This window comes from Schistocerca serialis, chromosome 1 (genome assembly GCF_023864345.2).
Source record: "Schistocerca serialis cubense isolate TAMUIC-IGC-003099 chromosome 1, iqSchSeri2.2, whole genome shotgun sequence".
Taxonomy (NCBI): domain Eukaryota; kingdom Metazoa; phylum Arthropoda; class Insecta; order Orthoptera; family Acrididae; genus Schistocerca; species Schistocerca serialis.
In genome coordinates this window covers 113,808,875-113,832,850 of record NC_064638.1, presented here as the reverse complement: position 1 = coordinate 113,832,850, position 23,976 = coordinate 113,808,875, and the positions used below count along the sequence as shown (strand labels likewise).

Below are 23,976 nucleotides of genomic sequence, written 5' to 3'. Positions count from 1 at the left end.
ATCGCTGGGGGTCAGACATCCTACTACAACAAGTGAGTGGTCTACCCCCTCCTACCTCCATTCCACTTCTGACTGTTAAAAAGCTGAATGGTCAGTTTAATCTCTATGGCTCAATCTGTCATTGACATCAACCCTCTGTTCAATCAGGACAACTTCTTGGCCAAAATGGCTGGGGGTCAAGTTTTTCTCTAAAATTGATTTATCTGATGCCTGTTTACAGGTTCTGTTGTATGAGAATTCGAAAAGATTTCTTGTGACTAACATGCCCTCTCGGTGGCGCCAATATCAGCAGTTCCCTTTTGTTGTGGCTAGTGCCCCTACGATTTTTCAGCATTTTTTGGAACAATTGACAATGTCCATTCTGGGATGCATCAACTGTCTCAGTGACATTGTTGTAACAGGTGCATCCACAGAAGAGCATTCATGCAACTTATGCTCCTTGTTCATGATCTTACATACAACTTATGCTCCTTGTTCATGATCTTACATACTGCAAGGTTGAAATGCAACTCGTCATGTCACCACTGTCATAGCTTTGCCTTGCTCTTCCAGTGTCAAAGAACTTCAAGTATTTTTTAGGGAAAAGTGCTTACTACCACAAATTCATTCTGGGTGCAACCATGTTGGCCCATCTAATCCACAAACTGCTCCAAAATGACATTCCTTTTTAGGGGACACCGGTTTGTGAGCACACTTTTGAAATCTAAACTGCATTCTGCTCCTTGTCTGGCTACCTTCCATCCTGGCCACCACCTTGTCTTGGCTACAGATGCCTCTCAGTATGGCCTCGAGGTCATTCTTGCACAACAATGTGAGAATCATTCTGAATGTCAAAAAACAGCCAACTCTGCTTAGCAGCAAGTTGAAAAGAAAGGGCTTGCTATTGCCAACACACTCAAGTTTCATGTAGTCATGTATGGATCTACGTTCCACCTCATCATGGACAACAAGCCCTTGATTTTGTTGTTTAACCCTTCGGCTTCATTGTCCAATAAAGCAGCTGACTGCCTCCAGTGTTGGGCCTTGTTTCTGTCTCACTACGACTACGAAACACATTTTCAACCTATTACACAGCATGCCAACATAATGCCTTTCACTACTTCCAATGGGACTAGATCTTATTTTTGATCAGGATGAGCTCCTTTGTTTTCACTTAGATGTTGAGGTACAACATACTGTGGCACAGTTTCCTATTACAGGCTTCCAGATCACTGCTGCTGTTGCTGATGACCCAATTTTGCACCAAATTGTTCACCTCTTTCTTTCAGCATAGTTGGCTGTACAGGCCTCGGAGTAGGGCTTGTGATCCGTTACATAACTATTTTGACCACTATCACTGCCTTTCGGTGTTCGATGGTGGTGTCCTCTTGGCTACAGATGGGCTGTTGCCCAGTGTTGTGATCCCAGCCACCCTACGGCGGGATGTGCTTCAGTTCCTATTTTTGAGGCATTGGGGGGATCTCTGGCCTGTCAACATGTGTTTCAGATAGACATTGATGGTGACATTGTGTGTTTTGTCACAGCCTGCTCAGTGTGCTATGCAACAGATGCTCTGTGTGGCCTGCACAGCAGTGTCTATGGGAATGTGCCCACGTTTATTTTGCGGGACTGTTCATCAATTCTTTCTCTAAATTTCAATATGTTATCCACAGTCCTTCCACATTAGCCACAGCTACGGTTCAGGCTCTCTCAAAAATTTTTTCTACTTAAGGATCGCCTTATATGTTTGTGACAGATATCTTTCCACAGTTTGCGTCTCAGACCTTCCACAATTTCTGTGCACGTCAAGGCATTCAGCATGTGACAGTTCCTCCTTTTTCACCCCCATTTAACAGAGAGGTCTACCGCACGGTCTACGTTAAAATGAAGAAGTACACTGCGGAGTATTTCATGGACTACGCCTTGACGCACTTCTCAAGTTCCTACAGTTCTATTCTCGTGGGGAATCAGAGTCAGGCTGAGACACTACATGGTCACTAGCCACATATCATCCTGCACCTGCTCAAGAACCCCACCAACTTCAATCAGTGTGGCCCTCGCACTCTTTGCTCCTGGCTCCATGGACTGGGCTTGAGGGTTTGGCCACTGAAGATGTGGATTTAGGCCACGGTCCAAAGCTGCTGCGACCGCCACCTCTGTATGGTGCGCACCAGTGAGCGGCTGGTTGTGTGCCATCACAATCAGCTGCAGCCTAGTGCCACAGTGAGGGCTGCACGCCAACTGCCACATTCACCTTATCCCTCAGCGCCTGTCCCACCCCGCTGCAGGAACAGATCCATCCTGTCACTATTTCCTGCCTCTCCTCCTGGGTAAAGTTCCCTGATGCTTGCTGTTGCCCCTTCACTTGATGCTTCGCTACCACCTGCGATTCTGTCAATGGGGAAATCAGTCCTCAGGTCCTTCACAACTGGTATCCCCACCCGAGTGGCTGGCACCTTCACTGTCAGTGCAGTACCACCGCACTGAGGACCCAGACGTCAAGATGCTGCCAGTATCCTTATTTTCAGTCCTCCCTTACAGTACTCTGCGGGAGGGGGAGTCTCCGCCACTGTAAGTGCCTGCGGACGCGCCATTTCTGCCTCTACTAACCACTTTTATCCCAGAATATTCTTTTGCTGCTGCCATCACCAGTGGCGCCCACTGCAAAGGCTATGGATGTGCCACTGGTTGCCCCAACACCAGCATAAGAGGAGCGCCCTTTCCCCACGACGAGAGGGGTGCTATAAATGTGTACCTGGATACCTGCTGTAGCACCAGGCCGCCAATGCATTACACTTCAAATAGTCCCCCAACAGTAGTTGCAGGGGTGGCCATTGGTGGTAGGTCGTAAGGCTAGTGCGCGTGGCACATCTGCCATACCACCTACCAGAATTGTCTCCTACAAAAGACAGGGCAGCTGGTGCTCCCTTTCACAAAGTCCTCTACAGTGTACTGTAGTGTTCCTATGTTTGCCGTTTACTTGAATATGGATCAATGAACTCTTGTTCTTAGAGGCTGTTCTATTGGTTGTATCTAACATTACGACATGTATCTGATCTTGTAGCTGGCAACTACCAATTTGTCTTCACCTGCGAAAACATTTTGGTAGACAATGATCTGATGACAGATCAGTGTTATTCAAGCAGCAAGCAACTGATTGTGACCCTATAATACAGAGCCTAATGTCCAGGAATACCTGATGACATAGACATTGTAATGATACATTTATTATCATTATCAATCAATCAGAATCAGTTTTAAATTCATGAGCAGGCAATGGATGTATTCAGTGTGGATGACTGAGGTCAACAGCAAGTTACAGTGAGTTATGTGTGAGCGTATGCCACCTAGCAGCAATAGTATGAAACGAGGTAGAGTGACACTGCAGGCCAAGAGCTTTACTGTAGGGTGCTGTCATGTCAAAAACATGAAGTAATATAATGTGACTGCGAATGACAATCGTGTACAAAAGGAGCTGTAATGAGAGAGAGAATCAGATGCGCCAGCAGTCGCAGCATGTTGACGTTACCTGAAAAGGCGCTTTTAGTGAAGCTGTATTATCAGAATAGGGAATGTGCTAGTTCAGCATTACAATCATATCGCCATAGGAAGGGGATTTGAACGGGTAAAGGTCCGTTGACAAATGCAGCTGTGGCGAGAATGATTTCGAAGTTCGAAGCCACGGGTTGTTTAGAACGACAGACCCCGTAGTGGCCGACCGAGCACATGGCGTAATGCTGCTGACACAGTTCAGGAAGAAATGGAGACTGTAGCGGGTTTGTCTAAGCACGGGGAAGTGCACGTCGCACCGGCATTCCATACAATACTGTTTGGTTGGCACTTAGGCGTACCCTACGATGCTATCCGTACAAAATCCATCAGCATCATGAACTGTTACCTGGCGATTTGGTGAAGCGCAGGGCATTTGCAGTGTGGGCGTTTCAAAAGACGGCGGAAGATGACGATTGGTTGAGTAACATGTTGTGGACCGACAAAGCTCATTTCACGCTCCGAGGGTCTGTCAACGCCCACAACTGCAGAATTTGGGCTACCGGATATCCTACAACTGTCGTGGAAACTCCATTGCACAATGAGAAAGTCACGGTATGGATTGGATTTACCACATGTACCGTTATCAAGCCTTTTTTCTTCGAGGAAATGCGTGATTCTGGTTTTGTAACTGCTACTGTGATGGGTGAGAGGTACACCGATATGTTACAGAATCACATCATACCCAGCCTGGCTGATGAACACCTGCTGGAACATACAATGATTATGCAGGATGGCATTCCACCCCATATTGCTAGACGCATGAAAGATCTCTTGCACGCGTCGTTTGGTGGTGATGGTGTGCTCAGCCACCACTTTCGTCATGCTTGGCCTCCCAGATCCACAGACCTCAGTCCGTGCAATTATTGGCTTTGGGGTCACCTGAAGTCGCAAGTGTATCGTGATCGACCGACATCTCTAGGGATGCTGAAAGACAACATCCAACGCCAATGCCTCACCATAACTCCGCACATGCTTCACAGTGCTGTTCACAACATTATTCCTTGACTACAGCTATTGTTGAGGAATGATGGTGGCAGTCGCAGAGGGTGGGCATACTGGTAGTTGGGAGCTCCAACGTCACGCGCGTAATGGAGCCCCTTAGGGATATGGCAGCAAGAGAGGGGAAGAAAACCAATGTGCACTCTGTGTGCATACTGGGGGGAGTCATTCCAGATGTGGAAAGGGTCCTTCCGGATGCCATGAAAGGTACAGGGTGCACCCATCTGCAGGTGGTCGCTCATGTCGGCACCAATGATGTATGTCGCTATGGATCGGAGGAAATCCTCTCTGGCTATCTGATTTGGTGAAGACTGCCAGTCTCACTAGCGGGATGAAAGCAGAGCTCACCATCTGCAGCATCGTCGACAGGACTGACTGTGGACCTTTGGAACAGAGCCGAGTGAAGAGTCTGAATCAGAGGCTGAGACGGTTCTGCGACCGTGTGGGCTGCAGATTCCTCGACTTGCGCCATAGGGTGGTGGGGTTTTGGGTTCCGCTGGATAGGTCAGGAGTCCACTACACGCAACAAGCGACTACACGGGTAGCAGGGGTTGTGTGGCGTGGGCTGGGCGGTTTTTTAGGTTAGATGGCCTTGGGCAAGTACAGAAAGGGCAACAGCCTCAAAGGGTGCAGGGCAAAGTCAGGACATGCGGGGACCAAGCAGCAATCGCTATTGTAATTGTAAACTGTCGAAGCTGCGTTGGTAAAGTACCGGAACTTCAAGCGCTGATAGAAAGCACCGAAGCCGAAATAGTTATAGGTACAGAAAGCTGGTTGAAGCCAGAGATAAATTCTGCCGAAATTTTTACAAAGGTACAGACGGTGTTTAGAAAGGATAGATTGCATGCAACTGGTGGTGGAGTGTTCGTCGCTGTTAGTAGTAGTTTATCCTGTAGTGAAATAGAAGTGGATAGTTCCTGCGAATTATTATGGGTGGAGGTTACACTCAACAACCGAGCTAGGTTAATAACTGGCTCCTTTTACCGACCTCCCGACTCAGCAGCATTAGTGGCAGAACAACTGAGAGAAAATTTGGAATACATTTCACATAAATTTTCTCAGCATGTTATAGTCTTAGGTGGAGATTTCAATTTACCAGATATAGGCGGGGAGACTCAGATGTTTAGGACGGGTGGTAGGGAAAGAGCATTAAGTGACATTATACTGAGTGCACTATCCAAAAATTACCTCGAGCAATTAAACAGAGAACCGACTCGTGGAGATAACATCTTGGACCTACTGATAACAAACAGACCCAAACTTTTCGACTGTAAGCGCAGAACAGGGAATCAGTGATCATAAGGCCGTTGCAGCATCCCTGAATATGGAAGTAAATAGGAATATAAAAAAAGGGAGGAAGGTTTATCTGTTTAGCAAGAGTAATAGAAGGCAGATTTCAGACTACCTAACAGATCAAAACGAAAATTTCTGTTACAACACTGACAATGTTGAGTGTTTATGGAAAAAGTTCAAGGCAATCGTAAAATGCGTTTTAGACAGGTACGTGCCGAGTAAAACTGTGAGGGACGGGAAAAACCCACCGTGGTACAACAACAAAGTTAGGAAACTACTGCGAAAGCAAAGAGAGCTTCACTGCAAGTTTAAACGCAGCCAAAACCTCTCAGACAAACAGAAGCTAAACGATGTCAAAATTAGTGTAAGGAGGGCTATGCATGAAGCTTTCAGTGAATTCTAAAGTAAAATTCTATGTACCGACTTGGCAGAAAATCCTAGGAAGTTCTGGTCTTACGTTAAATCAGTAAGTGGCTCAAAACAGCATATCCATACACTCCGGGATGATGACGGCATTGAAACAGAGGATGACACACGTAAAGCTGAAATACTAAACACCTGTTTCCAAAGCTGTTTCACAGAGGAAGACCGCACTGCAGTTCCTTCTCTAAATCCTCTCACAAACGAAAAAATGGCTGACATCGAAATAAGTGTCCAAGGAATAGAAAAGCAACTGAAATCACTCAACAGAGGAAAGTCCACTGGATCTGACGGGATACCAATTCGATTCTACCCAGAGTACGTGAAAGAACTTGCCCCCCTTCTAAAAGCCGTGTACCGCAAGTCTCTAGAGGAACGGAAGGTTCCAAATGATTGGAAAAGAGCACAGGTAGTCCCAGTCTTCAAGAAGGGTCATCGAGCATATGTTCAAAACTATAGACCTATATCTGACGTCGATCTGTTGTAGAATTTTAAAACATGTTTTTTGCTCGCTTATCATGTCGTTTCTGGAAACCCAGAATCTACTCTGTAGGAATCAACATGGATTCTGAAAACAGCGATCGTGTGAGACCCAACTTGGTTTATTTGTTCATGAGACCCAGAAAATATTAGATACAGGCTCCCAGGTAGATGCTATTTTCCTTGACTTCCGGAAGGCGTTCAATACAGTTCTGCACTGTCGCCTGATAAACAAAGTAAGAGCCTACGGAATATCAGACCAGCTGTGTGGCTGGATTGAAGAGTTTTTAGAAAACAGATTACATCATGTTGTTCTCAATGGAGAGACGTCTACAGACAAAGTAACCTCTGGCGAGCCACAGGGGAGTGTTATGGGACCATTGCTTTTCACAGTATACATCAATAACCTAGTAGATAGTGTCTGAAGTTCCATGTGGCTTTTCACGGATGATGCTGTAGTATACAGAGAAGTTTAAGCACTAGAAAACTGCAGAGAAATGCAGGAAGATCTGCAGCGGATAGGCACTTTGTGCACGGAGTGGCAACTGTCCCTTAACATAGACAAATGTAATGTATTGCGAATACATAGAAAGAAGGATCCTTTATTGTATGATTATATGATAGCGGAACAAACACTGGTAGCAGTTACTTCTGTAAAATATCTGGGAGTGTGCGTGCGGAACGATTTGAAGTGGAATGATCATATAAAATTAATTGTTGGTAAGGCGGGTACCAGGTTGAGATTCATTGGGAGAGTCCTTAGAAAATGTAGTCCATCAACAAAGGAGGTGGCTTACAAAGCACTCGTTTGACCTATACTTAAGTATTGCTCATCAGTGTGGGATCCGTACCAGGTCGGGTTGACGCAGGAGATAGAGAAGATCCAAAGAAGAGTGGCGTGTTTCGTCACAGAGCTCTTTGGTAAGCGTGATAGCGTTAAGGAGATGTTTAGCAAACTCAAGTGGCAGACTGCAAGAGAGGCGCTCTGCATTGTGGTGTAGCTCGCTGTCCAGGTTTCAAGAGGGTGCATTTCTGGATGAGGTATCGAATATATTGCTTCCCCCTACTTATACCTCCCGAGGAGATCATGAATGTAAAATTAGAGAGATTCGAGTGCGCACGGAGGCTTTCCGGCAGTTGTTCTTCCCGTGAACCATACGTGTCTGGAACAGGAAAGGGAGGGATTGACAGTAGCACGTAAAGTGCCCTCCACCACACACCGTTGGCTGGCTTGCAGAGTATGAATGTAGATGTAGACATATTGAGCATTTCCTGTAAAGATCATCATCTTTGCTTTGTCTTACTTTGTTATGCTAATTATTGCTATTCTGATCAGATGAAGCACCATTGGACATTTTTTGAACTTTTGTATTTTTTTGGTTCTAATAAAACCCCATGTCATTCCAAGCACATGTGTCAATTTGTACCTTTCTATCTACATTATTCCGCGATTTATTCAGTTTTAAAATTTATACTGACTTTTTGATCACCCGGTATTAACAATTATACTTGTGAAGATGTCTATATAAAAGCTGTACACTGACTGAGTGGATTAATTTTGGCTCAGTTTCTGGATGTATTGAGAAGCCAGTGTTACAATGATGACATGGACATTGCAAGGCCTCAAATGGAGGCTGGCAGCAGCCTGTATGTGTTGCAAGCAACTTTCAACGGCCACATATTTAACTGAAACAGCTTTGTGAATTTATGTAGCTTTTTTTGATGGAGGCAAAAGTAAAGCTCACTACTGAAACATTTAAGTATTTATATTCTGAGTGTTTTGGAATTTATGAACAATTGGAAAGCAGCCATTACTTAAAGTTAAGTTGTGAAAGTCTCTCTCTAGAGCGATATTTGAATTATTACTTCATTATTAGCAGAATAGCGTGTCCCGTGTTTTTATTCACAAAGCGTGACCTATTTTAAATTTATGTTTCCATTCATTAAAATAGTTTGCACGTTCAACAGTTACTAGAGCAAATTATTGCCATAAAAGCAATTTCCAACATCAAAAGATATTAAGAAATCATGTTTATAAGTTTCTAGCTTTCAATATCTAATATATCATCTAGCTTGCACTACACCAGGAAGTTGACATCAAAAGGTAGGGTGCCAAATTCTCTATTAAAACAGCTTAGGCACTTTGGTGATTAAAAATAGAGAACCAGTACATCATTTACAAGTGATGAAATTCCAGTGTTCTTAAAATACAGATGCAGGTTGTTAAAATTATGTTCAGTAAGTTAACTGTTGTTAACTGTTTTCATATCATTATGAATAATGACTTATAAATAAATGTGTTGCAAGTTTCTGATTAAAACTCCAGTCACCACAGTGCATACTGAGCCTTCAGACCAATGCAGGTTAACTATAGAATTACTTTCTGAATATTAATTACTTATGCTAACTGTGCATTTTTAAGTTTTTGTTGTTATGGTTTATGTTCTTCAGTGCAGACAGATTCAATTGTTCTGTGGTTAAATTGATATATAGGTTATGCTATGGTCCCTCCAACAGTCAGCCCAAAGTGAAGAAACAGTAGACAGATCAGATACCATTTCTTCATCTACGCACCTACAATTATAATTCATTATAATTATCTGTGTGGTAGCTTGCGTGCACAGTCGATTAACAAAATGCACTTTGGTAAAAGCAAAACTGAGCAGCTGCTGCACGCAATCATTGTCGTTTTAGAGTTTGATGCCTCATGGTCAAATGCAGGTCATTCCTAGTTAAGAAAGGATTAATTAAAAGAAAAGGAATGGTAGCTTTACAACATCTATCATGAAAAGCAAAGCATATATATACACACACACACCTGTATCTACCAAACACACCTCAGTCAAGTCATTTTGCAAAGTAGAATTGATTTAGGTAAGCATAATTAGTCTTTTCTTTGTTTGACTTAACCAATGGCTAAACATGCAAGCCTATTTTGATGTGACTGAACATACATTTTGTTTATTCACAGGATTGAATTTCTACTCTATGTAAAGGCTATTAGTGGCACTAAAGTTAGTGTTCAGTCCCTGGTGAATGAGATAGGAACTGAAACTAAGGATAGCAAATCAAAAGCTGAAATGCTTAACTCCGTTTTTAAATGTTCCTTTACAAAGGAAAACCTAGAAGAATTGCTCCAATTTAATCCTCATGCCACTGAAAAGACGAATGAAATAACTATTAGTGTCAGTAGTGTTGAAGAAACAGCTGAAATTATTAAAACTGAACAAAGCTCCAGGCCCTGATGGAATCCCTTTCAGATTCTATAATGAATTTGTGGCCGAGTTAGCCCCTCTTGTAACTATAATCTCTCATAGACCCATAAAAAAATATAAATAAATAAAAAAAATTGTGCCCAGTTCTTGGAAAAAGGCACAGGTCACATCCATCTACAAATACAATAGTAGAAGAGATCCACAAAAACTACTGTCCAATATCCTTGACATCAATTTGTTGTAGAATCTTAGAACATATTCTGAGCTCACACATAAAGAAGTATCTTTAATAGAATGACCTTCCCTATGCCAACCAGCATTGACTTAAAAAAAAAAAAAAATCGATCACATGAAACACAAAACACACTTTTCTCTCATGACATACTGAAAGCTTTGGGTCCAGGCAACCAGGTAGAGGCAATATTTCTTTACTTCCAAAAAGCATTTGACTCAGTACCATATCTATTCTTATTGTCAGAAGTGTGATCATATGGGGTATCAAGTGAAATTTGTGACTGGATTGAGCACTTTTTGGTAGGGACACAGCATGTTATCTTGGATGCAAAGCCATTGTCAGATGAAGTAACTTCGGATGTGCCCAGGGAAGTGTGTTGGTACCCTTGCTGTTCATATTTTATATTAATTACCCTGCAGACAATATTAATAGTAAAATCAGGTTTTACAGATGATGCAGTTACTCATACTGAAATACTATCTGAAACAAGCTGCATAAATATTTAGTCAGACTCTGATAACATTTCAACATGGTGCAGAGATTGGCATCTTGCTCTACTAGTTCAGAAATGTAAAATTTTGCACTTCACAAAAAACCTGTAGTATCCTATGACTATAATATCAATGAGTCACTGTTGGAATTGGCCAACTCATACAAACGCCTGAGTGTGACACTTTGTAGGGATAAGAGACAGAATGATCGCATAGGTTCAGTCATGGGTAAAGCAGGTGGTAGACTTTGTTTTAATGGTAGAATACAGGGCAAGTGCAATCAGTCTACAAAGTAGATTGCTTACAAATCACTCATACAACCGGTTCTAGAAGACTGCTCAAGTATGTGGGACATGTACCAGATAGAACTAACAGGTGATAATGAATGTATACAGAGAAGGGCACCATGAATGGTCACAGGTTTGTTTCATCTGTGGGACAGTATCACAGAGATACTGAAGGAACTGAACTGGCAGACTCTTAAAGACAGATTTAAACCATCCCAAAAAAGTCTATTAACAAAGTTTTAGGAACTGGCTTTAAATGATTGCTCTTGGAATATACTACAACCCCCTACATATCGCTTACATAGAATTGTGAGGGTAAGATTAGAATAATTACTGCAAGCACAGAGGCATTCAAACAATCATTGATCCCATGTTCCATAGAGAATGGAATAGAAAGAAACCCTAGTAACTAATACAATGGGACGTACCCTCAGCCATGCACCTCACGGTGGTTTGCAGAGTATAGATGTAGATGTAGAACTGCGTAACACTAACACTACTATCGTTATGCAATGCCACACAGCAATATGTATTGTGCCTGTTATATAACCATTAAATTTGTAAGCAAAATGCGTTCCTTCAGTGGTTGAATGATAAGTCAGAAGAAACAAGATCAATATACAAGGAAAAGAAGAATGAAGTGATGAAAAAAATAAGGATGGCAAAAAATAAAGAATGGGAAAGAACATGTGCCAAGGTGAATAGCAAATTAGGATTTGGGAGAGCAAAAGAAGCACGGTCAGTATTGAAAGGGCTTCGACAGGATACAAAAAGCAAAACTAATCTCCAACTGATAACACAAAAGGAATGGGAAGAGTATTTCCAAAAATTATTAAATGAGGACAGAGAAGAATATCTAGAAGAAGGAACAGAGGAAGATAAAGGACATGAAGATCAGATCCAGATTTTAGAAAGTGAAGTACTTCAGGCATTGAGAACAGGAAAGAATGGTAAATCACAGGGACCAGGCAATATCAATCTGGAATGTCTGAAATATGGTGGTGACAAAATTGTGAAACTGATAACACAGCTCTTCAACAAAATGATACATGGAGATTCAGTACCCAACGAGGTGAAGCTAGGTTACATTAATACAATATTTAAGAAAGGGGATCGTAAAATTTGTTCAAACTATCGAGAAATTTGTGTTACAAACACATTAATGAGAATTTTTGCGAAAGTAATTAAAAAGAAGCTGGAAAAAAATTTTAGAACCCAAGAAGAACAATGTTGATTCACGGCTGGGAGATCATGTGTAGACCATATTTTCACATTACGACAGATTTTGGAGAAACATAGGGGGGGGAAAAAAAAAAAAAAAAAAAAAAAAAAAGAAAAAAAAAAAAAAAAAAAAAGGTTAATTTTCATAGATCTAGAAAAAGCATATGATACTGTTCCAAGAAAATTACTTTGGAGAGCACTACATATGGCAAACATAAACCCTTCCTTGATTAAAATAATACAACAGATGTATAAAGATAACATTTGCCAAGTGAAAGTTGGTAATAAACTTTCACAGAAATTTAGAACAAGCAAAGGCCTTTTACAGGGCTGTCCCATGTCACCATCATTATTTAAAATCTATGTAGATATTAGCCTTAGAACATGGTCTCGTAAATGTAATTGTATGGGATTAGAAATAAGAGATGGAGTCTACCTACATCATTTATTATTTGCTGATGATCAAGTAGTCATAGCACAAGATGGGGAGGATGCTAACTATATGTGCAATCAACTAGCAGTAGCATACAAAACTTGGGGTTTGAAGATTAATTACAAAAAAACAGAATACTTGACTAATGATTCAGATGAGCTATACATTGAAGGAAAGAAAATCGAAAAGAAACACTTTCTGTTATTTGGGATCCATTTTAGAAATCGAGGGAAAATCAGAGTCAGAAATCAATAAAAGAATTAGTAGCAGACGGAGGGTCATTGGGATGCTTAACTCAGTCTTATGGAGCAGGAATGTAATGAGCAGAACTAAAAAATTAATATACAAATCCATATTAGAGAGTGTGGTTCTGTATGGAACTGAGACCTGGACAATTAACATGAAGCACATTAAGAAATTACAAGCTCTAGAGATGGACTTTTGGAGATCGGCAAGAATCTCCAGGAAAGAAAAATAAGGAACACCGAAGTAATAAGGAGAATGGAAATAAATGAAAGCATATATGGCGTAATGGATAGGAAGAAATTACAGTGGTACGGACATGTACGACAAATGGAGAAAACCAGAATACCAAAATTGATACTGGAGTGGGAACCGGAGGGGAGCAGAAGAAGAGGACGACCTATAACCACCTGGCTCCAAAATGTACAGCACATAATGAGGAGAATGGGCGCAGAGGAAGAAGACACACAAGATCGAAACACCTGGAGAAATATTTTGAGATTATAGTTTAAGAACGTTTATTGTTTGTATTGTAATTTCCAAGTAAATTATTACGTTGGAGATAAGCCTCTGTAATGAGGAAAAGCTCAAAATAATAATAATAAAAAAATTGTAAGCGAGACTCCAGAAAAGAAATGACAATGACTGGAAATTTTACCACACTAGCAATGAAATTGATTATGTGCTGCAATTACTGTCAGCATTCTCAGGACACAGTCCCTTAACAATACACTGTTTACATTGTAACTGCAACTGCCTGTTTACTGAATAGCAGCCTAAATTAAGATGCCTATTCACACTAATCTTAAAATTTTTCTTTACAAAATTTAGTCCTGTACATGGTTAAAGAATCCAGCTTCTAGTTAAAAAAAGGTACATGAATAATACAAACTTAATATGGAGTGAGCGTTACTGTCAACAGTAAACAAGAAGACAAAAATGTTCAGCACCAAGTGTTGGCATTGACACTAAAATAATAAATCTACAAATTGAAAACAATAATATTTATTAACACTTTGCGAGTTCTTTTGTACCTATTCACAGTACATTTTACAACTCAAATCTCAGTGATATATGCACACCACGAATAACCAGTACATTGTACTTCATGATTAACTCTTACACATGCTTTTTCACTAACATGCATTTTTACAGAATTATTGTGAAGGTAAAATGTTACCACACATCTACGGACTGCATCTTTTACAAATTTAACAATCAATTTCATACATAGACTCTTAAATCAACAACATTTCTATACAATCGTCATGTATCCAGCAGAGCCACAGAGAGTAATACAACATATCCCCAGGTCCACAAATAGGCTGACAACTAACACACTGACCTAAATTTACAAAGTTTAATCATTCATCCTTTTTGGTATCATCCGATTTAACTGATTTTTGTGCTCCTGTAGCCATTGTCTCTTCTATCACAGCATTCACTTTATTATGCAGTTTTTCATTTTGAGCAGACATATCATTGGGCATCTGAAACAAAATCAATGCATTTATGATACGTTAAGACAACATGATAATTCTAGACACACATGTTTCTTTTGGACCATTTCATGTATCAAACAAGGAAGTCCAGGATGAAATAACTACAATATTAATAGGATAGATTGCTAAATGACATACACAGGTAGTGCCGAGTCACAGACAGGCACAATGACAAAGACTGTCTGAAAGCTTCCAATATTTTTGCAAAGCCACTGTCTACAGAGCCTGACTTGCAACTGCAACCTGGTGGGATGGGTAGTGGGTATAAGGAGGCAGCGTGATCTGGCGAGGGGGGGAGGGGGAGAGAGATGCTAGTGCTGCCTGCAAAGCATGCAGGGAATTTGTGGGGACAGATCTGCTAGGTCGTGTCTAGAGCCTGTGCTGTGGGAAGGGAGAAGTGGGAAGGAGGGATTGGTGTGATAGAAGACATGTATAGTGCATGCCTCTTGCTGCCTCCTATCCCACCACTCATCTTAGCAAACTTCTGCTCAGACAGTCACAGTTAGGCAGAGTGCCCTGAGACAGAGGCTGTGTGTGTGTGTGTGTGTGTGTGTGTGTGTGTGTGTGTATGTGTGTGTGTGTGTGTGTGTGTGTGTGTGTGTCAGTCGCAGTCAGGCATAAAGCCCTGAGACAGTGCCCATTTCGTGTGTGTTTTCTACTGCAGAAGGATTTTGTCTGAAAGCTTTAATATTTTGTGTAAAACAAGATATGCACAGATTTTAATGTTGTTGTTGAATGTGAAAGATATCACATTAATCTGACAGTCTGACAATTTCATCTGTGGTCAGCAACAAATCTAAGACATTTTCCTTTGCAATAGAAAGAACAGACAGTCTTATCAGAGCACACACCCATTCATATGTGCCAAAACTGTAATACTGATGCAATCAAGAGGCAGTGCAATATTTATTTGCAGTCTACATTGGTGTCAATCACATTTTTTGTTTTAATAGGAATCATCACACAATGAGTGGCTACCTTTTGACTAAAAAGGAAATGGGGAAGGAAGGGGGGGGGGGGGGGGTAGGAATTATCTTATCTGTACACATAATTATAATCTGGATGGGAGAAATTTTTATTTATCAGTGACATGCAGGGTTTGCATGTCCCACATCTTATCATTGAGGCATTTGGAGACTTTAGAGCTTCGAGATTCCTCATCTTAAAATACCCCTCGAGTGGACACTTTCCTTAAGGAACAGTCTCCTAAACAAATTTGTCAAAGTGAACAATCAGTTCCATAACATAAGAACCATTCTGCCAAAAAATATTGTAAAATGCTGGCTGTTAACTGTGGATGCCAGTTGTGAAATTACAATGTTACTTATGGAAATAACACTCTTGGGTAAATTTTCTACCTGTCCAATAAGACAGCTATGAAGTGTTGTTTGCACAGTAAAGACACTTACAGCAGCCTCCAACTGAACTGGCTTACATTAACCCAGTCTGGAAACAGTTTACCATTAGTTTTTACGAAACATACTAAAACCATTGCTGCAGTAGGGTGGCTTGCATGCCATAACAATACAGTCATACACCAGGTGCAACCCCAGCAGAGGTGTACCAGGGAAGAGGCCAAACTAAGAAATAATTCCCAAAGCAGGGCACAGCAGCCTTTTTCCATAGTTGCAGAGACAACAAACTGGGATATTAAGTGACATGGTACTGTGAATGGCTGAAAGCAAGAGGAAGCTACAGACATAGTCCTGAGGACACAGGACTCAACTGTATGGTTTGAGGACGATGGCATCCTCTTGGGTAAAATATTTTGTAGGTAAAATAGTCTTGTTTTTATACATCTAGGTGGAGACCACTCAGGAGGATGCTGTCATAAAAAAATAAAGAAACAATGAAGTTTGATGTGCCTTAGGTTGGTGTGTGGATGTAAGATCCCTAATCAGGTAGCAAGGTTAGGGAAACTTATAAGGGAAATGAGCAGGTCGAGGTTAAAAACAAACAATGGAAATTCCAGATGGGATAACAACAATATGAGAAGGATATATTGCTAGTCACCACATAGAGGAGGCACCGAGTTGCAGATAGGCACAATGAAAAAGAACCTGGAGATATTTCAGCTTTCAGACAGACTGCTTCTTCAGAAGTTGGGGGCAGGGGGGGGGGGGGGGGGGGGGAGGGAGGACACCATGCACATGCGTGCACGCACACACATACATTAAAAAAATTACTGATTTGTAAATCTATACAGCAGTTCCACAGACTCTGTGAACATAACAATAGTGTCTATGTAGCCTTATTGCAATCATCTCTGTAATTAGATCATTACATATATAATAAACCACTGATTTTGCTCTGTCTTCTCCTTGAACTCATAGGTGAAGGATTTAAGTTATCAGTGTACACACCAGCCTTATTGTATTAGTCATTGTATGATCAATTAAATGCTGAATAATAATTAGTTTCCTTTTTTCCATCTGCAGTATTTCAAAGGAACACAAATTCTGGGAGAGTCTACTAATGAACTACTCAGTGATTTACATGATGGTGAAACAACTGAGCTCCAGATGCTCTATCATTAATCATCTTGTTATTAGAGTTGAACATGCATCATTTGGTAACATTATCTGGTTTACAGTTAACAGCTGTACATGTAGTTGCTTGCACACTGAAATTACTCACATCAGAGAGGTGGTCACATCAACACAGTCAGTATAAAAGCAAATAACTGCACTGGTTACAGTTAACATAAGCAATAATTAAATATACCAAAATTTATCTAAGCAGAGGTTAACCAGATGATAGAGCCACACTGCAATTAATTAAAATTTCTAATGTCTGTCTTCCTCAGTTATTCATAACACAATGAAAATTAAACAAACTATGTGATAATGAGAGAGTTCAACACTACAGATTTACAAAAGTGTGACAATGTAAAAGAAATTATGATGAGATGAAATAAATTATTCACATAGTTAATGTAGGTGAAAATTTAACTGAAAGGGAACTGGTACCAATAGCAGGAAAAGTAAGAAAATGGAAAATAACAAGAGAACTGACTGGGAAATAAGAATGAAAGGAGAAGGCACCTGGTAGTACTTTGCCAACAGTTTATTTAAAATCATGAAAGAAGGCTGTATATGTGGAAGAAATATGGACAAAATGCAAGGTTTCATATAGGTTATATAATGGTACCAGAGTCTGAAACCAGATTTTATACAGCATAGCATTTCCAAGGGCAGATATGGACTGACCATTATTTGTTGTTTATGAAAAGCCTGAGGAATTTCAGAAAGATAGGAAATTGACGAGACAGGACTAGGATAAATTGAAAGAAATAAATATTGTTGAGAGTTTCAGAGGGAGCATTGGGCAACAACTGATAAAGAGGGGATAGGAATACAATAGATGGCAAATGGATGCCTTTGAGAGATGAAAGAGTGAAGGCTGCAAAGAAACAATAGAGGCATAAAGACAAGTCTCTGCAGAATTCACAAGATATAGAATTTTTGACAACATAATGTAACTGGATAGATAAAACAATCTAGTCACCAAGCAGCAGCAGGAGAACACACATATATATTTAAAAAAAAGATTTTACGTATGCAAGTTTTCAGAGCCAGTGGCTCCTTCTCCCAGCAAAAGGGTTGCAGGGGAAGGGAAGAGAACTGGACAGGTGTAGGAATAGGGGTAGAGTTTGTAAAATGTCACCCAGAACTCTGGGTCAGGGGAGACATGCCAGACAGGATGAGAAGGAAAGACTTATTGTTGGGGACTGCGCTGGAAGAGATCTGAAAACCTGGTGGCTTAAACGTGGAAGACAGGGTGATATGTAAGACAGAGAGTATTGCTGAAACAGTGTGAACAAGTTAATAAGAGTGAAAAAACACTATGTAAGAGAGGTGGGAGGGAGGTGGCGAAAAATAGACAGGTCAGAAAATTAAAGATGTAAAAAATTTAAATGGAGTGAAGAAAGGAGTTGTTACTGCGAAGAAATGCTGAGACAGAAGAAATTAAATTAAGGCCAGGCAGGTGGCTAGAACCAAGGATATGTTATAGCACTAGTTCCCACCTGCGGAGTTCTGAGAAAGTGGTGTCTGGGGGAAGAATCCAGATGGCACGTGTTGTGAAACAGGCATCGAGGTCACAACTCTCAAGTTTTAGAGCACAGGATATTGTGTGTTGCCTGTATACACCCTCTGGCTATGCCCATTCATCCTAACTGACAGCTTAGTGGTAGTCATGCCAACGTAAAATGTCAAACAGTGTTTATGTAACAGCTGGTATATGATGTGTCAATTCGCAGATGGCTCTCCCCTTGATAGTATGTTTTGACAGTTACAGGGCTGGTATAGGTGGCGGTAGGAGGGTGTATAGGGCAAGTCACGCAGTGGGCGGTCACAGAGGTGGGAGCCATAGGGTAGGGAGATGGGTGCAGAAAGAGCACAGGGTCTGATAAGGATATTGCGGAGATTGAGAGGGCAACGAAAAGCTGTTCTACAGTGGTGGGCAAAAACTCGGGCAGAATGGATCTCATTTCAGGGCATGATTTTAGGAAGTCGTGGCCTTGTCGAAGTAGCCGGTTAATACATTCAAGACCAGGATAATACTGTGTGACAAGTGGTGTGCTCCGAAGTTGTTTTTGGAGGGATCAGCAATACCAGGATTGGATGTGATGGTTTGAGAAATCTGTTTTTGAACTAGGCTGGTGGCGATTAGATCCAGAGAAGGCTGAGGCAAGAATGATAGTTTATTGCTGTAAAGAGTCTGCATCCAAACAAATACATTTGCCTAAAATCCAAAGGCTCTATGGGAGGGAACATTTAACTTGGAAAGGGTGGCAACAGCCAAAAGGTACTGTTGTTTGTTAGTAGGCGTAACACGGAAAGAAGTGTGTAGCTGGCCTTTGATGAAGATGAGATCAACATCAAGGAAAGTGGCATGGGATTCAAAATAGGACCACGTGAAATTTAAATGGGAGAAGGTATTTAGAGATTCAATTAATTTTAACAGGTCAGCCTCACCACGAATCCATATGGCAAAGATGTCATCAACGTGTCAACCCAAACCAAGGGCTGAAGGCTTATGGATCCCAGGAAAGCCCCCTCCAAGCAACCCATGAAAATGTTGGCATGTGAAGGAGCAGTGGAACACAATGGACAGTGTCTTGAAAGCAAAACAAGGATCATGGAATGTTGTCAAATTAAATCAGGTGATGCTGAGGGAATTAGATTAAGAAATGAGACACTTGAAGTAGTATGAGTATTTTTGCTATTTGGGGAGCAAAATAACTGATGATGGTCAAAGTACAGAGGGGTAAAAGTACAGAGGATATAAAATGTAGACTGGCAATGGCAAGGAAAGCATTTCTGAAGAAATTTGTTAACATCAAGTATGGATTTAAGTGTGAGAAAGTCTTTTCTGAAAGTATTTGTATGGAGTGTAGCCATGTAGGGAAGTGAAACATGGACAATAAATAGTTTAGACAAGAAGAGAATAGAAGCTTTTGAAATGTGGTGTTACAGAAGAGTGCTGAAGATTAGATGGGTATATCACGTAACTAATGAGGAGGTAATGAACAGAATTGGGGAGAAGAGGAATTTATGGTACAACTTGACTAGAAGAAGAGATCGGTTGATAGGACACATTCTAAGGCATCAAGGTATCACCAATTTAGTATTAGAGTGATGTGTCGAGGGTAAAAATCATAGAGGGAGACCAAGAGATGAATACACTAAGCAGATTCATAAGGATGTAGGTTGCAGTAGGTTCTGGGAGATGAAGAAGCTTGCACAGTCAAACCAGTCTCTGGACTGAAGAGCACAACAACACGACAGGAAGGAGTCATCCTGGTTCCAATGGCCATACCACTGATCTGTCTGTATGTCTGCCCCTCAAAGGAGAAGTACAGTCATAGTTGGTAAGTATGAAGTTGATTAAGATGAGCAGGAAGATGTCATAGGTTTGGAATCAGATAGATGCTGACTGAGGAAATGTTCAGCAGCGGACAGCCCATGTACTTGGAGGATATTGGAATAGATGGCGGTGGCATCAATTATGGCAAGCAAGATTTGTGGTGGAAGTGGGACGAGCAAGGATTTCAGACAATCTAGGAAATGGCTGGTGTCTTTAATATAGGAGGGAAGTCTTCGTATTATGGGATGCAGATGCTGACTAAGGCAGATAAGAGTTTGATGGGTTCTTTGAAGCCCAAAACTATTGGACAGCCAGGATTATTGAGTTTGTGGATCTTAGGAAGAAGGTTTGGGTGGCGTAAGAAGTTCTATGGATTGGAGTGTTAGTTCTTGTAAGGGGCCTGAGGTTTTAAGGAAGGACTGTGGGTCAGTTTTAATCACAGAGATGGGGTCTTGATGGCATATGCTGTATGTAGAGGTGTCAGACAACTGGTTTAGACCTTCACTAACATACTCCTGTCAGTCTAGTACCACAGTCTTAATCCTTTGTCTCCTGGGAGGATAATGATGAAGTCATCAGCTTTTTGGGACCAAAGGCCCGGAGTTCTGCAGGGGATAGGTTAGGGTCACATTGTAGGGACCTAAGGAAAGGTTGTGAAGCAACACTGCATGTGAGGAGCTCTTGAAAGGATTGTAAGGGATGATTTTGAGGTAGTGGATGAAGTTGGGATTGTAGTCAAAACTGCTTAAGGCAGGGTTGAATGACAGGTTTGAAAGTGGTATTTCCAGCTGACATTATGGGTGAAAGAAAGTAGGTCTTTCACACAAGCAACATGATTAAAGGCAGGTTTACGGCTGATAGAGAGACCCTTGGATAATACAGTTAATTAAGGAGGGGAGAGTGCTTCACACAAGAGGCTGAGAAGACTGTATTGTTGTGACTGGTTCTTGTGATTATGAGTTGTTATTGGTCTGGGAGGCAGTGGTAAAGGCGGTGGGATGTTAAGGAGGTTGGGCAAGCTCAGTTCATAGGAAAGGAATGGTGGTTGATGGAGTGGCTGTTTAGGGAGCTGAAGAGGGACACTACAGGAAACACCACTGTTGAGGTAGTTTAGGAGAAGGCAGGATAGCTTTCAGAGGTGCAGTCTGGCATGCTGTTGTGTCTGAAATTGGCTTGGTGGATAATAGTTCCAAGGAAACATGAGAGGCAGATAACTGCAGGATTTTGTAAGAGGAGAGACGTCTGGTCGAGTGGAAACTGGCAGATGAGGCATATAGGTCACAGGTAAGCAGAGTAAGCGCAAGAGGTTTCTGTATTTGAAACTGTAGAAGACCATGGTGGAGAAGGACTTTCAATGTTAGGCCTTTGGGAGTAGCTCAAGGGTGAAGCAGTTTTCAAGAAACAGCATATGGGACCATACTTCTGAAGCATATGGGACCATACTTCCGATAGTGCAAATCAATATTTCCAAAAAGAATGAATATAATATGTGACAGGACAGTTTAGAGTGTTAGAAATGGTAGAAGCGGCAAAAAAGAGAAACGGAGGGTGGAAAAAGATAGAAAAATGGAAGAAAAACAAGGAAAAAATTCTGAAAAGAGGTATTGAGTGGGTGAGAATTTTTCACAAGAAAAGTAGTCCATTTGATATAAAAAATGATTGGAAGAGACAAAAATTTATAGGGAAAGTCATGAAGAGAGAGAAAATTTTAAAGACTGGCCAAAGCGAAAAAGAAAGTCGTACCAGAAAACGTACACTACAACATAATTGTTTGGATGCGGATTCTTTACAGCAATACACTACCATTCTCACCTCAGAATTCACTGGATGTAATTACCCCACCAGCCTAGATCCAAAGCAGATTTCCCAGGCCATCACATCCAATCCTGGTACTGCTGATCCCTCCAAAAAACGACTTCGGAGCACATCACCTGTCACTCAGTATTATCCTGGTCTTGAATGTACCAGGTGTACCGGTATGAAATGAGCGTAAAGATACAAATGTGTCGATAGCGAACATTTGTTGTGAGTGGGCCTTTTTTTTGTTTTGTTTGGTATGACGTCTGTCAAAGATATTTAGTATACACCAAGTCATAGAACAAACAACATCATGTTTTCATCGTGTTTAAAATGTCGAATTTTGTACCAGAAAGTGATGATTTGCGGAAAGCATTAATTTTTTGTTTTCATTAGAAAAAAATTGCTGCAGAGTCGCATCAAATACTTGTCGAGGCATATGGTGATCATGCTCTATCAGAAGCAACATGCAAAAGATGGTTTCAATGGTTCAGAAATAATGATTTTGATGTAAGAAATGAAGGACGTGGAAGACCACAAAAAGTTCCAAGACGCTGAATTGCAAGCAATATTGGATGAAGATGATACTTTAGTCAGAAGCAAATCGCAGCAATGCTAAATGTTGCACAACAAACAATTTCTGACCATTTGAAAGCTATAGGAAAGATCCAAAAGTGTGGAAAATGGGTGCTACATGAATTGAATGAAAGACAGATGGAAAACCGAAAAACCATTTGTCAAATTTTGCTTCAAAGACATGAAAGAAAATCAATTTTGTATCGAATTGTTACTGGCAATGAAATATGGATTTATTTTAAGAATCCTAAACAGGAAAAATCATGGGTTAATCCGGGACAACATCAACATCGACTGCAAAACCAGATCGATTCGGCAAGAAGACAAAGCTCTGTGTTTGGTGGGATCAGAAAGGTGTGGTGCATCACGAGCTTCTAAAACCCGGTAAAACTGTGAATACTAATCGCTACAGACAACAAATGATCAATTTGAACTATGCATTGATCGGAAAAAAAGAGCAGAATGGGCCAGAAGACATGGCAAAGTAATTTTTTTACACGACAATGCACCTGCACACAAAGCAAAACTGGATCAGGATACAATCAAAACACTTGGCTGGGAACTGCTACCCCACCCGCCGTATTCACCAGAATGTATAGAAAACAATGGTCAGTACTTTGAATAAAATGTTTTTACTTTTCAATTCAAAATTAGTGTTTCACTTTCACAAAAAAAACGCTCATTTCAATACGGTACACCTGGTATTAACCAGCTACTTTGACAATGTCATGACTTCCTAAAATCATGCTCTGAAATGAGATCCATTCTGCTTGAGTTTTTGCCCATCATGCAAAGAATAGCATTTCGTCACCATTCCATTCCCCACAATATCTGTGTCAGACTCTATGCTCCTTCTGCACCCATCTCCCTACCCTATGGATTCCACCCTTGTGACCACCCACTGCATGACTTGCCCTATACACCCTCCTACTGCGACCTATACCAGCTATGTAACTGTCAGAACATACTATCAAAGGGAGAGCCACCTGCGAATCGACATGTCATACACCAGCTATTATGTAAACACTGTTCAGCCTTTTACATGGGCATAGGCAGAGGGCATACACTGGCAACACACAATATCCTGCTGCAGAGCAGTCGCGACCCTGGTACCTGTTTCACCACATGCACCATTTAAATTCTTCCCCCAGATGCCACTTTCCCAGAACTCTGCAGGTGGGAACTAGCACTACAACACGCCCTCGGTTATTGCCACCCACCTGGCCTTCTTCTGTCTCAGCATTTCTTCACAGTAACTACTACTTTCTCCATTTTAGTTTTCTACATCTTTCACTTTCTGACCTATGTATTTTTCGCCACCCCCTCCCACCTCTATTACATATGTACTTTTTTGTTTACTCTTAGCAAGTTGTACACAATGT

At 41.1% G+C, this 23,976-nt stretch overlaps 1 protein-coding gene across 1 annotated transcript in view; it reads right to left on the bottom strand.

Moving 5' to 3' along the window:
* Positions 1-13,837: 13,837 nt before the first annotated feature.
* LOC126463070 (transmembrane protein 120 homolog) overlaps positions 13,838-23,976 on the bottom strand; it is a 65,359-nt gene continuing 55,220 nt past the window's right edge. Inside the window, exon 8 of the mRNA XM_050096124.1 lies at positions 13,838-14,338. Within this exon, the coding sequence (XP_049952081.1) occupies positions 14,213-14,338 (126 nt within the window). The 3' untranslated portion in view covers positions 13,838-14,212. The remainder of the gene's footprint in view (positions 14,339-23,976) is intronic.